The sequence below is a fragment of the Ursus americanus genome, chromosome 1 (assembly GCF_024610735.1).
Source record: "Ursus americanus isolate L20-20 chromosome 1, mUrsAme1.1.p, whole genome shotgun sequence".
NCBI classification, from domain to species: Eukaryota; Metazoa; Chordata; class Mammalia; order Carnivora; family Ursidae; genus Ursus; species Ursus americanus.
In genome coordinates this window covers 86,338,453-86,351,947 of record NC_142127.1, presented here as the reverse complement: position 1 = coordinate 86,351,947, position 13,495 = coordinate 86,338,453, and the positions used below count along the sequence as shown (strand labels likewise).

The following is a 13,495-nucleotide window of genomic DNA, read 5'->3' as shown; positions in this document are numbered from 1 at the left end:
TGCTCAGTGGGGAGCCTGCTTCTCCCTCTCCCTCTGCCTGCTGCTCCCCCTGCTTGTGTGCTCTCTCTCTGTGTCATATAAATAAAATCCTTTAAGAAAAAAAGAGAGAGACTATGGTAATCAGGAGCAAGTGGCAGTGTGGCTTGCGCTGTGGTGTGGCTAGGAACATGGGACATATGGTGGAGGTAGAAAACTAAGATAGAAGGAGGATACAAACACAACTTCTGGATTCCAGGCTTGTGCAGCCGGTATATAGGTTAATCATATGGTGAAAGAGGAACATCAGTGGGAACACAGGTTTGAGGGCAAAGATCCTGAATTAAGTTTTAACCATGTTGAGTTTGAGGATCCTGTAAGATGTCTCATGGAGAAGTGACACTGTCTGTTGGATGTATGGTGCAAGCCTGGAACTGAGTGATGAGGTCTCGGCTAGAGTTGTAAGTTTGAGATCCATGACTAGAGATACCATCTGCTGCCAGGCAAGTGCGTGAGTTTTCTCAAGGAGAGAGCGTACTTGCAATTAAAGTGCACAGCCGTGACCGTCATTGCTACCACAGCCCCATTCCCGTCATTGTCACTGGGTAGTATTTATGTAATGCTCTAAATAATTAAAAGCTTAAAGGTAATTTCGTATTTGTTCCCATTTAATACCATTTTATTTTGTAGCTTGAGCTTGCCTGAGGAAATACACTGTAATATTGTTTGCTAATGACTGAGATACATTTAGCCCTAAAATCTAGCCTAAATGCTTGGTTGACACCTATTTTATCATTTCTTCATTTTCAGCTCCATGTTAACTGGGCTGTTTGGGGCCTCAGCAGGTACCATCTTTGTTTATGGAAAAGATCTCAAAACAGACCTCCACACTGTAAGGAAGAATATGGGGGTCTGCATGCAGCACGATGTCTTGTTTAGTTACCTCACTACCAAGGAACACCTGCTCTTATATGGCTCCATCAAAGTTCCTCACTGGACTAAAAAGCAGCTACACGAGGAAGTAAAAAGGTCAGTTATAGCAGCAACCAGGATGTGCATTGGTAACGCCTCTCAAAAAGAGGTCAAGCTCTGGTAATGATGCCAATAGGAACATTTGGTCACAAAACAATTGGTTTTTAGTTTTTCTCCTTTTCTGGTATTGTATACATTTTATGTCATTATCTTCACCAGCCAATTATTACACTGAAACTGTATAACTCTCTTCATCTCAGGCTACCATATTGCCCTAAATCCTCTGTTTCTAATGACTGCTATACCAGGCCAAGCCTCCTAACTGGACACCCAGCTTCTCCTCTCCCTTATACAGTTTATTGTTCAAAGAGCAGCTAGAGTGACCTTTTTAAATGGCAGATCAGACCATATAACTCCAGGGTTCAAAGCCCTCTGTGGCTTCCCACCACACTCAGTGTGGAACTCTGTAATGTCCTTGTCAAGGCCAAGAGGCCTTACATGACCTGCCCATATCTCACTTCTGATGTCATTTCCATCTACTCTCCTCCCGTTCACTGTGCTCTGGGCACACTGGCCGAGTCACAGGCTGGCTTGTGTTCCAGCCAACAGGGCTTCTCACTTACTGTTTCTTCTACCTAGAGCAGCCTTCCCCAGACAGCCACTTGACTCACTCCTCCACTTTCCTGGTCTCTGATCAAATGTCACCTTCTCTGAGGGGATGACCATATATAAAATAGATGCTTAAAATAGCATGCCCCAGGAACTCCTTGTCTCAGGTACCCTGCTTTATGTATTTTTTTATTGCACTTGTCGCCACCTAGCAAATTATAAACTTACTTGGGACTATGTTTCTTGACTGAATTTTATCTGCATCCCTCCTGATACATACACACACTAGAACCTAATCTCCTTATGGGTAGGAATATTATCTTCACACTAATTTCCTCCAGCAGCTAAAACATGGTCTGGCACAGAACAGGCAGGCCCTCCATAAATATTTTTCAAAGAAACAAGTAAAAAAATGAGCCATATATATATTCTGTTGTTGTATGTTCTGGGTATTAACTTTGTGCCTCCAACTAGATGATAAACAATTAAAAAACTATATCATGAATCCTCAGCAGTGTATTGCACTTTGCTGAATTTTTAATAGTTGTTCAGTAAAGACCTATTACTTAAAGTGCTTATTGTATTTTTTCAATATTCAAATATTTAACTGTCAAAAGTAACCACCATACATTATTTTTGAAGGACGCTAAAAGATACTGGACTGTATAGCCATCGTCATAAGAGAGTTGGAACATTGTCAGGAGGAATGAAGAGGAAGTTATCCATATCTATAGCTCTTATCGGTGGATCAGGGGTAGTCATTTTGGATGAACCATCCACTGGAGTTGACCCATGTTCTCGCCGAAGTATATGGGATGTTATATCCAAGAATAAAACTGGTATGAGTACCTTCTTACAATTTCTGCACCCAACAGTCATAATTTTGCCCTCTGGGATGCATACAACCAAGTTTACACCTTTTCTATTTAGAAGCTCCATTAAGAGTCTCAGATGAGGTCTTCCTCTTCTAAAGTCTTCTCTTCCTGCCACTAAATTTCTGAGTTGGTCAGTTAATATCCATGTCGTTGAGCACTCCACTGGCCTTTTTGAGAGCATGCACAGCTGATAGAAGTCCCAAATTCTGCCTCCAGGAGCTTAGAATCTAATTAGAGATACCAAACATACACAAACGAAAATAAACTGAAAACAGGCTAAACAAGTGCTAACAGGATGTGAAGCAAAGAAGCAATCAGAGTAGAGTGGATTAATCAGAGAGGAATATTCAAAAAGTGTTTAAAATTGCTTCTTCATAGTGAAGAAAGTGGGGGAGAGAGACAGAAACAGAGACAGAGGAAAAATGAAGACAAGGGAGCAAAGAAGGAGTTGCTAACGCGCGTACTCTAAATGATGGACGTTTAGCCCTTCGGCACCATAAATGCGTATTCGCTGCCAACATATAAGAAAACAGCCCTAGATATTTAGTAACACCTCTTCTGAATTCCTCTTTGTTTATTTTGAAAGCTTCTTCTGGTCAGTTTTTCAGTTAGTTCATAAAACGTGCCTCTTCTCCTCATAAATCACAGGATTTACTTGTGCTAACTCTGTAGATCTCGAGAACAGTGTCTACATTTTTCATTCTCGGTTGTTTCCTCTGTATTTTCAAGCCAGAACAATCATTCTGTCGACACATCACTTGGACGAAGCCGAAGTGCTGAGTGACCGCATCGCCTTCCTGGAGCAGGGCGGGCTGCGCTGCTGCGGGTCGCCATTTTACCTCAAGGAAGCATTTGGTGATGGGTATCACCTCACGCTCACCAAGAAAAAGGTTTGTAAGCGAGAAAATATACCTCATTATAGGGTCATAAATTAATTTTCTGTGAAATGGAGGCAGAATCTCTCCAACTTTATTAACTGCTAAAATTCATTACTAATATGTTAGTTTCATGTTTCGCAAACTTGAGGGAGCATCAGAACACCTGGAGGTCTTGGTTAAACCCAGATTTCTGGCCTCACCCAAAAAGTCTGATTCAGTAGGTCTGGGATGGGGCTCCAGAACTGACTACATTTCTAACAAGGGCCCGCGTGATGCTGATGCTCCTGGTCTGGGATCTAACAACGAGAACCAGTGCACTAGGTTTTTACATTAGGCTATAGATCCTCTAAAAAAAGGATCTATAGCTTAAGGTCACTGGTGGAGGATCAGCCTTCTAGTTTCCCTAGCATGTCAGTCTATAATGCTAAAAATTAGATTTTTTGCATTAAAGCAAATAAAGAGAATACTATGTAGTTGTGTATGCACCTTCTGATCAGTACCCCTCAAGTGACAATGTGAAGACCAATTCAGGCCAGTGGTGCTTTGACATCTTTGAAGAACAACAGTGCTGACTAAGGACCCCTGTACCACCTAAAAATAGCATATGATTATCAATACTGTGCAAGATGTGTATGCCATTAGGTAGGCTTTGACTACAGTAATTTATTTTACATCTGAACATCCTGACATGACTTCCTAATAAAAAGTAGTTTATTGTTATATTCATTAATTCATTAAGAAATGTATGTGTTATGCCTTAGTGTGTGCCCAAAGCACTGTTCTAGATCCTGGGGATATAGCAGTGAACTGATGATATTAAAATCTCTACCCTTATGGAGTTTATATTCTGATAGAGTGTGGGGAATTCAGATAATACCATTGTTACGTGTATTATTAAGTATATTAGTGGATGATAAATGCTATGGGTAGAAATAAAGCAGAGGAGGGGGAATAGGGAATGCTGAGTGGCGCCATTTTAAGTAGGGTGGGAAGAGAAGGATCTCTGAGAAGATGACAGTTGAACAAGAGTTGGGGCTTGGGAGAGAAGGAGCCATGTCACCATCTGGGGGCAAAGGAAAAACAATTGAGAAGGCCCTGAGGAGGGTGTGCCTGAGTTCAAAACTCCCAACAACACAAAGAGGCTGCTATGGCTGGAGGAGGGCAGTGAGTAGTGGGCAGTGAGGCTGGAAAAGGGATGGGGCAGGCGGGTGAATGGAGCCAATAGAACAGTGACTGTAGACAGTTCTAGGGACCCTGTGGGACAGGGAGCCATTGGAGGAGGGATGTGTCATTTGACTCAGGGCTGGGTGGCCCAAAAGAGTCTCACCACCCTCTGATGAGGGCCCTTGGGCATCAGCACAGTGTAAAGACAAGGGAGTGGTGACTTCTGGTTTGTCCCTAGAGTCCAAATCTAAGTGCAAATACAACATGCGACACGACGGCCGTGACAGCAATGATCCGATCACACCTCCCTGAAGCCTACCTCAAGGAGGACATCGGGGGAGAGCTTGTGTATGTGCTTCCTCCATTTAGCACCAAAGTCTCAGGGGCCTACCTGTCACTCCTGAGGGCGCTGGACAATGGCATGGGTGACCTCAATATCGGGTGCTATGGCATTTCAGACACCACCGTGGAAGAGGTGCGTTTCCTCTTTTCTTCAAACTGATACAACTTCCTGTTCCCTGAGAATAAATATGCATAGTTCTTTAAAAAGAGAAAAGAAATATTTTAAATAAATATTTCACAAAATCAGAAAATCTTCAAACTACCTCAATACCATTCTTATGTAAGATTGACTTCTGAAAACAAACATGTTTATCCAGTTAGAGAACACGTATCCTTCACATACCAAAATGTTTACTTGGGTGGGGTGGGGGGATGACTGAAACAGGGGAAGGGGCTTAAGGGATCCAAACTTCTAGATAAAAAATAAATAAGTCACAGAGGTGAAAAGTACAGCATGGGGAATATAGTCAATAATATTGTAATAAAATTGTATGGTTAAAAAAAATGTTCACTCAAAGTCACTGTCAAAAATATTTGTTTAAAGTCACACTATTTGTCTCAATAAATGTAATAAAAATTCAAAATCAAAATTGATCTTAAAAAGTAGATAGGACAAACATGTTTTATGTTAATGAAGTGTTCTGGCTTCTCTTTCTAGGTCTTTCTGAACCTGACTAAAGAGTCACAAAAAAATAGTATGAGTCTTGAGCACTTAACACAAAAGAAAATTGGAAATTCCACTACCAACGGCATCTCAACTCCTGATGATTTGTCTGTGAGCAGCAGCAATTTCACAGACAGAGATGGTATAAATCTAATGTGCATATTTTGCTTAATTCCAATAAATGACATACATGAGAAAATCACAGGGCAAAAATTCAGCTTCACATTTTCTTTCTAAATTCAAAAAGAAGAAAGAAATATAAGCTTTTCTTTTTTTAATATGCCTAGTATTAATTAAACAAAATCAAATTCTCTATTTCAAAAATATTTTGAAGAACGTGAAAGAACTTGCTTGTTAGGGTGCTGGTGCCTACTCCTTATACCCACCGGAAGTCATTTTCAAGATGTTAGTTACTACCGTTTCAGATTTGTGTTCAACAGGTTAAAATCCTTCCTGTGATTGGTACTGTCCAACAATGGACAAAGTTACCTTGGAAGGTAGCTGACTCACTGCTATTAGCCATATTCAGCAGGGGAGTCATCCGAAAAATGTTACAAGAAGGGAGTCATCACTCTTTAAGGGGGCCTCTTGGAAAACATATCTAAAATCTTTCCCCTCTGTGAATAACTCAAGTGCTGAGAATATTCAGGCTCTGAGAATAAGCTTTTGGGGGAGGGTCTTAGATTTGATGAAGTCAGACTCCATGGCTAAGAACCTGTAACATTGGTTGCCCCCCACCCAATTCTTCACACAAGATACGTTGAAAAATTGTGCTGCTTGATATGACTTTGAGGAATTGGGCTCCTTTGAAAATAACTTTTATCCTCTCTTATTCTCTTTCTGACAGTTAATTTATGCCTTTGGAAACACTATTTACTTAAGGAAGCATATAGTAAAATGATACATAAATTATGGAATAGGCATTTCAACAGTTTGCTTAACTTGGAAAAAATCTCTAGGAACAGAACTTTTAATTAAACATTTGCCTAGCTCTAAAACTTAGAAAAGATCATCTCTGATGTTTGCATAGTTTTGGAACTTGGGAGTCTCATTTGTCCTCTGCCATATTGCTCATTTATCATCTTTTGGGGAATATAATTGTCGAGCCCATGGAATTGAGGACTTTGATTAGAAAGTGGTCATCTGCTTCAGGAAGTAAATGTTATGTATTTGCCTCTGCATTTGTCTCATAATTTGAAACTATTCTTCAGTCAAAATGTTTCCCTCATTGACATTATCTTTTAGAAAGCACATTTGCTCCATTTGATACACCTGTAAGTCATCCACATGTAATTTCTCAAGAAACAGAAAAGCATACTAATTACCTTAAAATATTCAGCTCCTTCTACAATTCCCCTTTGCAGAGATATGAGTTTGCATTTAAACTTGTTCTCTCTGTTTAATTGGAATTCATTTTAAATTAAGCAGCTTTGTATTTTTCCTTATCAGCTAAATGAAGATCATGATTTTTTGTGCTGCATAATTTGTGATGGAGAATTAAAAATATCCACAGTGTTGACGGTCATCTTATCACATGTAGAGAAGTGCTCAGCCGCAGGCCCTCGGAGAGAATGTTATATTTGTAGGGAGGGCTATGGCATTATCAGTTGTAAGAACACCATTGAGGGAGCAACAGTTTACGGCCTTCACAGCTCCTCTTATGTTCAGAAGCCAGGGAATTTTTCTCCACACCTGAACAACATTCCGGGGGGTGGGGGTAGTGTAGACATTTGTTTCCAAAGAGTTCTTTTTTTGTGACTCTAGTGGTAAAAATGGAGTTTTGAACTGCCATATATAATCAGTCCAAATGTCTGAAGAGAATGTAATGAATGAGTGTTTGAACTAGAATCACACTTTGGAGGAGAGCATTTCCCTTTTCCCAAGTGTAAGGTGAATTCACTGAACCTCACATTAGGATGAGAGCCAATTAGACTTAGAATCACTAAGTTACCCACAGTAGGAATGAGTTAGACTAGGCAGATGGTTGCCATTTATCTTTTTTTTTTTAACTGAAGTTATGCCTTGTATTAGTTTATTTCATAGTAGTTTCAGGTATTAGTTTCTGTTTATCTTATTTGAATTCAGTCTCTTGATAGAAGCTGTCTCTCGAATATCTGTAATTAGCAATACATACCAAGTAGGCATTGAGACTTTGGAGATCAGGGACAATATTCATTTATCAAATTGTGGATCTCTCCTTTTGATGTGTAAAATGACTATGTATATAACTACTAATGTTTTATATATAGTGATTTATAATTCACAAAGCACTTTTATATACAATTCTATGACATGGAAAGGCTCGGGCCCAAAGTTAAAAAAGGAAGAGATGAACCTCATTTCAGAGCCTTTAAAATACAAGCTGTTCCTACCACATTACATTATACCATCCACCCATGGTTTTTGAAGTTACCTTGTCACATGATTTATCAGTCTTTTCCAGAACCGTATCAAATCTCTCCCTCTCTTTCTGTTTTTCTCCCCCCCCCTTTTTTTAATCAGACAAAATCCTGACAAGGGGAGACAGGTTGGGTGGTTTTGATCTGTTACTGAAGAAGATCATGGCTATCCTCATTAAGAGATTCCACCACACCCGCAGGAACTGGAAAGGTCTCATTGCTCAGGTTATCCTTCCCATCGTCTTTGTCACCACTGCCATGGGCCTTGGCACACTGAGAAATTCTAGCAACAGTTATCCAGAGATCCAGATCTCCCCATCTCTTTACGGTACCTCTGAACAGACAGCCTTCTATGCGTAAGTTTCTCTCCTTTAAAACATCTCCCCAGTACCTCCATGACTGCATGCAATGATGAAGAATAAAGAATTATGAGGCACTGTACCTGATTCTGCCAAAGGAATGGACAGTTTTAATTTATTGCAATGTGACACTTCTGTTGCCAACAAATAACTTTTTAAGAGTTTTTGTGTTTGTCTTAAAAGTAAACTTATCATACGTCTTTATTTTTAATGACTAGACTTTAATCAAGAAAGCCAGGCTAGATGTGACTTCCCAATCTGTTGTAATATATAGCAAATAACTTCTTATCGGCCTCACAAATATTGGATAATTAGGTCAGAATTCTGCATAATGTATTCTGTACATATAATAGGTGATCACTAAATGTATGTGATGGTTAGGAGAATAACAAGGCAGCCAAGGAGAGAGATGTGCTGATTTTTTTCCATGATACTTCTTTTTTTTCCTGATACTGAGTCTTTCTCAGGTTTTTAAGAAGACTATCCCATAGACAGCATATTTTATTTTTCCAAATTACTCATAAGGATGACTTTCACATGGAAGAGTAGTGGAGAATCAAGAATTTATTTCTGTCCCTTACTATTGTAGGAATTCTCACCCAAGCACACAAGGCCTGGTCTCAGCAATGTGGAGCTTCCCTGGCATCGACAACATGTGTTTGAACATCAGTGATCCGTAAGTGGTCCTTGGCATTTTTTGTTTTGTTTCTCCTTTGTTTTTGACATTCCAGTTTATCTGTGTACATGTGTGTGCGTGTGTGTGTGTGTGTGTGTGTGTGTATGAATGGGTGTGTGTTGCAGGCTGGAGAAGGGCCGCCCCTGAGAGAGATCTGTATCGAACAGATTTTCTCTCTCCCCTCTAGTTCATTCCATGGCTAAGCTGTGCTGTAATAATAAATGTCAGGGCCTTTATAATTTTAGAGTTCTCTCATGTGCATATTTCCCTTCAACAGTCACAACAACCCTGTGAATTATTAATCCCATTTTTAAGATGGAGAAACTGAGACTCATGTGGACTGAGATTCTTGCCAAAAAACAATCTAGATTGTAAGTTGTTCAGCTAAAACTAAGACACAAGTCTTTGGACTCCAATCCCTTTGCGCTATGCAGGATTGCCTATTGGACCTTTCAAGATGGTACATGGTGCATGTGAACCTGACATTGGTGCATTATTTTGCTAAAGTATCCCCTTCCTGTCAGAGAACAGGATGAAAGAGCAGAGAAGAAAGGGGTCAAAAAGCCCCATTCTGCCACATTAAAACAGTTCAGTGAGCTTTGGTTTCAACACTGTTCTATCAATAAGTGCTCTCTTATCCCCTGTAAAATGTCAAACCATTTGAAAATGGTAGTGTAATGTATATTTGAGTTATGAAAAACCAGCAAACTGTACCTAAGACTGTGTACCTGAATTTAATACCAAACACTCGCTTACATGCTCATACATAAACATGAGAATGCACACATACCTCACTTTAATATAATTTTTACTTGCAGAAGGTGTTTAAAGGAAGACAGTCTGGGAAAATGGAACACCAGTGGGGAGGCTGTCACTAATTTTGGTGTTTGCTCCTGCTCAGAAAATATCCAGGTAAGATGGAGTTCCATTTCCGTGGAGTAGGAGAAAGAAAGGAATAAATATTGAAACTTGAAAGATCTATCCAGGTTACCAAAGAGTCAATATAATTTCATTTTATGGAAGCTAGTAGCTCAGAGATGTGGAGCGGGGCAGCTCAAAAATATTGCCTTTGAACTTCAGGTCACTGTTTTAAATCCATCTCAGAACAAATTTCCAAAGGCAGATAATTCTATGACAGTCTTTGTGGAAACCAACTAAAAATGAATTTTTGCTCTCAGTTCAGTTCTAACCAGAAAGCTCTATGTTTCAGACAACAAAGCCACCATAACCGTCATATTTGAAAACAGAGTGAGACTGCCCATTTGGTGGTCAGCTATGAAGTTAGTAATGTGTAAGTCCAGAACAGAACTCCATTTGTCTCTAAGGAGCACCTCTAGCATGCAAGAAAAATCCACGTCCTGATAGGAACAGAAAAGATTATCCGACCATCCCTTATGCCATCTGTATTTTATAGATACATACCTTACTTTTCTAGGCCTATCAATTCAACATACTTTTAAGAAAACCAAATTCACTGGGGAAATGACAGATTGTTGAAGAGAAGAGGTCACTGTTAGTTTCTGAGAGTGACTATGTGGTCAACTTCCTTCCCCATAAAAGAGGAATCTAGTGGTGTTTTCTTAATAGCGTCGTGTCATTGAACCTTGAACTATTTGTACAATGTTTTGGAATGAAAATGTTCTGTAAATGCGGCCCATTTTTATGTTATCATGCAAGACAGTTACTAACAATGAAAGCTGAGATCCCACAACCATCTTCTGGAATCCTTGCCTTTTTTCAATACCAGCCTTACCCACTACTCAAAGAGTTTTCTAATCCCTCATTTAATCTGGTTTATTTCTGAAATTCTTCATGAATTTTCTGTAGGTCACTGTAAGAGTCAACTAACCTAGTATTTAAAGTTGGAATCTAGATAAATTTCATTAACTGAAGGAAAAAATGAGAGAGAGAGAGAGAGAGTGAAAGCAAGAAAAAGACTTTCTAATTAAAGAACAATGGTTACAATGATGGTTACCAGAGGGGGTGGAATGGGGGATGGGTGAAATAGGTGATGGGGATTAAGGATCGCACTTGCTATGATGAACACACCATGATGTATGGAACTGTTGAATCACTATATTGTAGGCCTGAAACTAATATAACATTGTATACTAACTAACTGGAAATAAAACTTTTTTAAAATATGTAAATAGATCACCAAATATGTATATAAAACTTTGGACTACCTACTCATGCTGAAGATGTACATAAACTATGGGATCAGCAATTCCATTTGTATTATATTCCCATCAGAAGTGTGAATATGTTCACCGAGAGGCGTATACTAGATATTCACAGCAATACTATTTGTAATAGCCACTCAGATTCCCACCAACAGTAGAGTGGATAAATCAAATGTAATATATTTTCACAGTGGAATTCTACATACAGCAAAATGGGAATGCTTGATCTAAACTCCACACATCTTACAGAGGAGCTCACAAGTGAATAATGAGTGGAAAAAGCCAAATACAAGAGAGTATACATAATACAATTCCATTTATATAAAGTACAGAAACAGGCAAAACTATTCTGTGCTGGATTCTTTGGGAATGGTAGTGATTGGAATCTGGTTTCTGGTTACATGGGTGTTTAGTTTGTCAAAATGCATCAAGCAGCATACTTACATGTGCTTTTCTGTATTTCCACAAAAGATTAAAGCTAAATAATTACATTGTATACATAAAGGTGTCTCTAATTTTGGAACCAGTAGCATTCTATAAATGTGATCTAAATGTTGACCCAACTTGATGTAAGGTGAAATTCAGCATTCATTTTTTAGAGCAGTCTGCAGCTTTGTCTCAGTGCACACATGTGGTGCTCCCCTCAGGCTCTGGGGCATCATGTGAAGGGATGGAAGGAAAAACTGGAAAAAAGCTAGGCTTCTTCCAAGCTAAACTTCATGTCAGAGAAGCATGGGAAGCTTCAGTGAAAAGTAAGTGGTCTCAGAAAGTGCATAAACTTTTGAGTATAAAAATAAGTGGTTAAAACTAAGCTCTGAGGTTGGTTAATAGTAATGTACCAATGCATTTAATTTTGACAAATACGCAATGGCAGTAATGTAAGATGGTAACAATGGGGACAACTGGGTGAAGGGTATACAGAGACTCTCTATTAAATTTACAATATATGTGAACTTGAGCTCTGACACTCAGGTTTGGTACCTTAAAAATGATACAACACAAACTTCCCCATTGCTGTCACCTGAGAACTTATGTCCCTTAATGTCATCTTTTCAATTCTGGGCAAACATTTTTTTCTTTCCTGTGAATTATTGAGGGAATTTTGATTTATCTTAGAGTTTAATGTTATTCTCCATGCATATCAAACTTGTTATTAGCACAGTGAAAAGAAAATTGCACATTGGTTTACTTGTATTCTTTTTGGCTTCAAGTGAGTCCTAAACATACGTAAGTGTTTATATAAATAATAACTACTCTAATTTCTTGGAATAGGAAAATGTGTTCCTTTTCAAAGCTCTTCAGAGTCAGAAGACAGTCTTATCACACCCTACCTGTTGGACCAATAGACGAGTCACGAGACTGAGGCTTCTTGACATCGTCTATTTGCAAAGCATCGGTCAGAAAGAACTTAATTTTCAACTTTATTTTTCAGGAGTGTCCTAAATTTAACTATTCTCCACCTCATAGAAGAACTTACTCTTCTCAAATAATTTACAACCTCACTGGGCACCGCTTGGAAAATTATCTTATATCAACTGCTAATGAGTTTATGCAAAAAAGGTAAAAATACTCTATTTATAATATATTAATTTAGCATATCTTGCTTTCAAATTTTAATGGCACCTGCCTTCTGAACTTGAGACAATAGATGAAAATTTCTGGGGCATCTAGGTTGTTCAGTCGGTTAAGTGTCCGACTCTTGGTTTCGGCTCAGGTCATGATCTGAGGGTCTTAAGATCAAGCCCTGCATCAGGCTCCTCAGTCGGCAGGGAGTCTGCTTCTCTTCCTCTCCCTCTTCCTCTGCTCCTCCCCCCTGCTCATGCTTTCTCTCATTCTCTCTCTCTCTTTCTCAAATAAATATCTATTTTTTAAAAATAGATAAAAAGTTCTATTATTTATGTGGTTAAATTCTCTATTTTATCTTCATACAGTCTTCTGTATGAATTTTTTTTTAAAAGTCAATCTCCTCAAATTAATACTCATTCGAGAAAATTGAGAAGCAGTGGGGGTTTTTTAGGCTGCAAAAATGTATTGTTAAACATATATATATATACACATATATATTTTTTTTCTTCTTGAAGCAAAAATGTTACTGACTAGATTATGCCAATTTGGAGAGGCTTTTTTTTTTTTTAACTTAATCCTAGGACCCTGGGATCGTGGCCTGAACTGAAGGCAGACACTCAACCGACTGAGCCACCCAGGCACCCCCAATTTGGAGAACTTTAAGGCATGGCTTTAGGTGACAGTTGGCCTTGGTTCCAATATGACTCTCTCAAATTTAGATTATGATCTCTGTGTGTGGATAAAATGTCCAAATATAGCAAGGCCACAGGCTCATACCTAAGCCACCTAAACGTTTGCTGTGGATGTAGGGCTGTGGTAGGCTTGTATAGGG

General features: G+C 38.9%; 1 protein-coding gene across 3 annotated transcripts in view; it reads left to right on the top strand.

Moving 5' to 3' along the window:
- The window catches only part of ABCA12 (ATP binding cassette subfamily A member 12), a 218,662-nt gene that overhangs the window by 174,838 nt on the left and 30,329 nt on the right, over nt 1–13,495 (top strand). For all 3 annotated transcript variants that reach the window (XM_087866525.1, XM_045806142.2, XM_087866554.1), the window contains 9 exons: nt 787–1,005; nt 2,200–2,396; nt 3,162–3,322; nt 4,713–4,949; nt 5,475–5,622; nt 7,983–8,235; nt 8,828–8,914; nt 9,733–9,826; nt 12,530–12,657. In XM_087866525.1, coding sequence (XP_087722651.1) covers nt 787–1,005; nt 2,200–2,396; nt 3,162–3,322; nt 4,713–4,949; nt 5,475–5,622; nt 7,983–8,235; nt 8,828–8,914; nt 9,733–9,826; nt 12,530–12,657 — 1,524 coding nt within the window. The remainder of the gene's footprint in view (nt 1–786; nt 1,006–2,199; nt 2,397–3,161; nt 3,323–4,712; nt 4,950–5,474; nt 5,623–7,982; nt 8,236–8,827; nt 8,915–9,732; nt 9,827–12,529; nt 12,658–13,495) is intronic.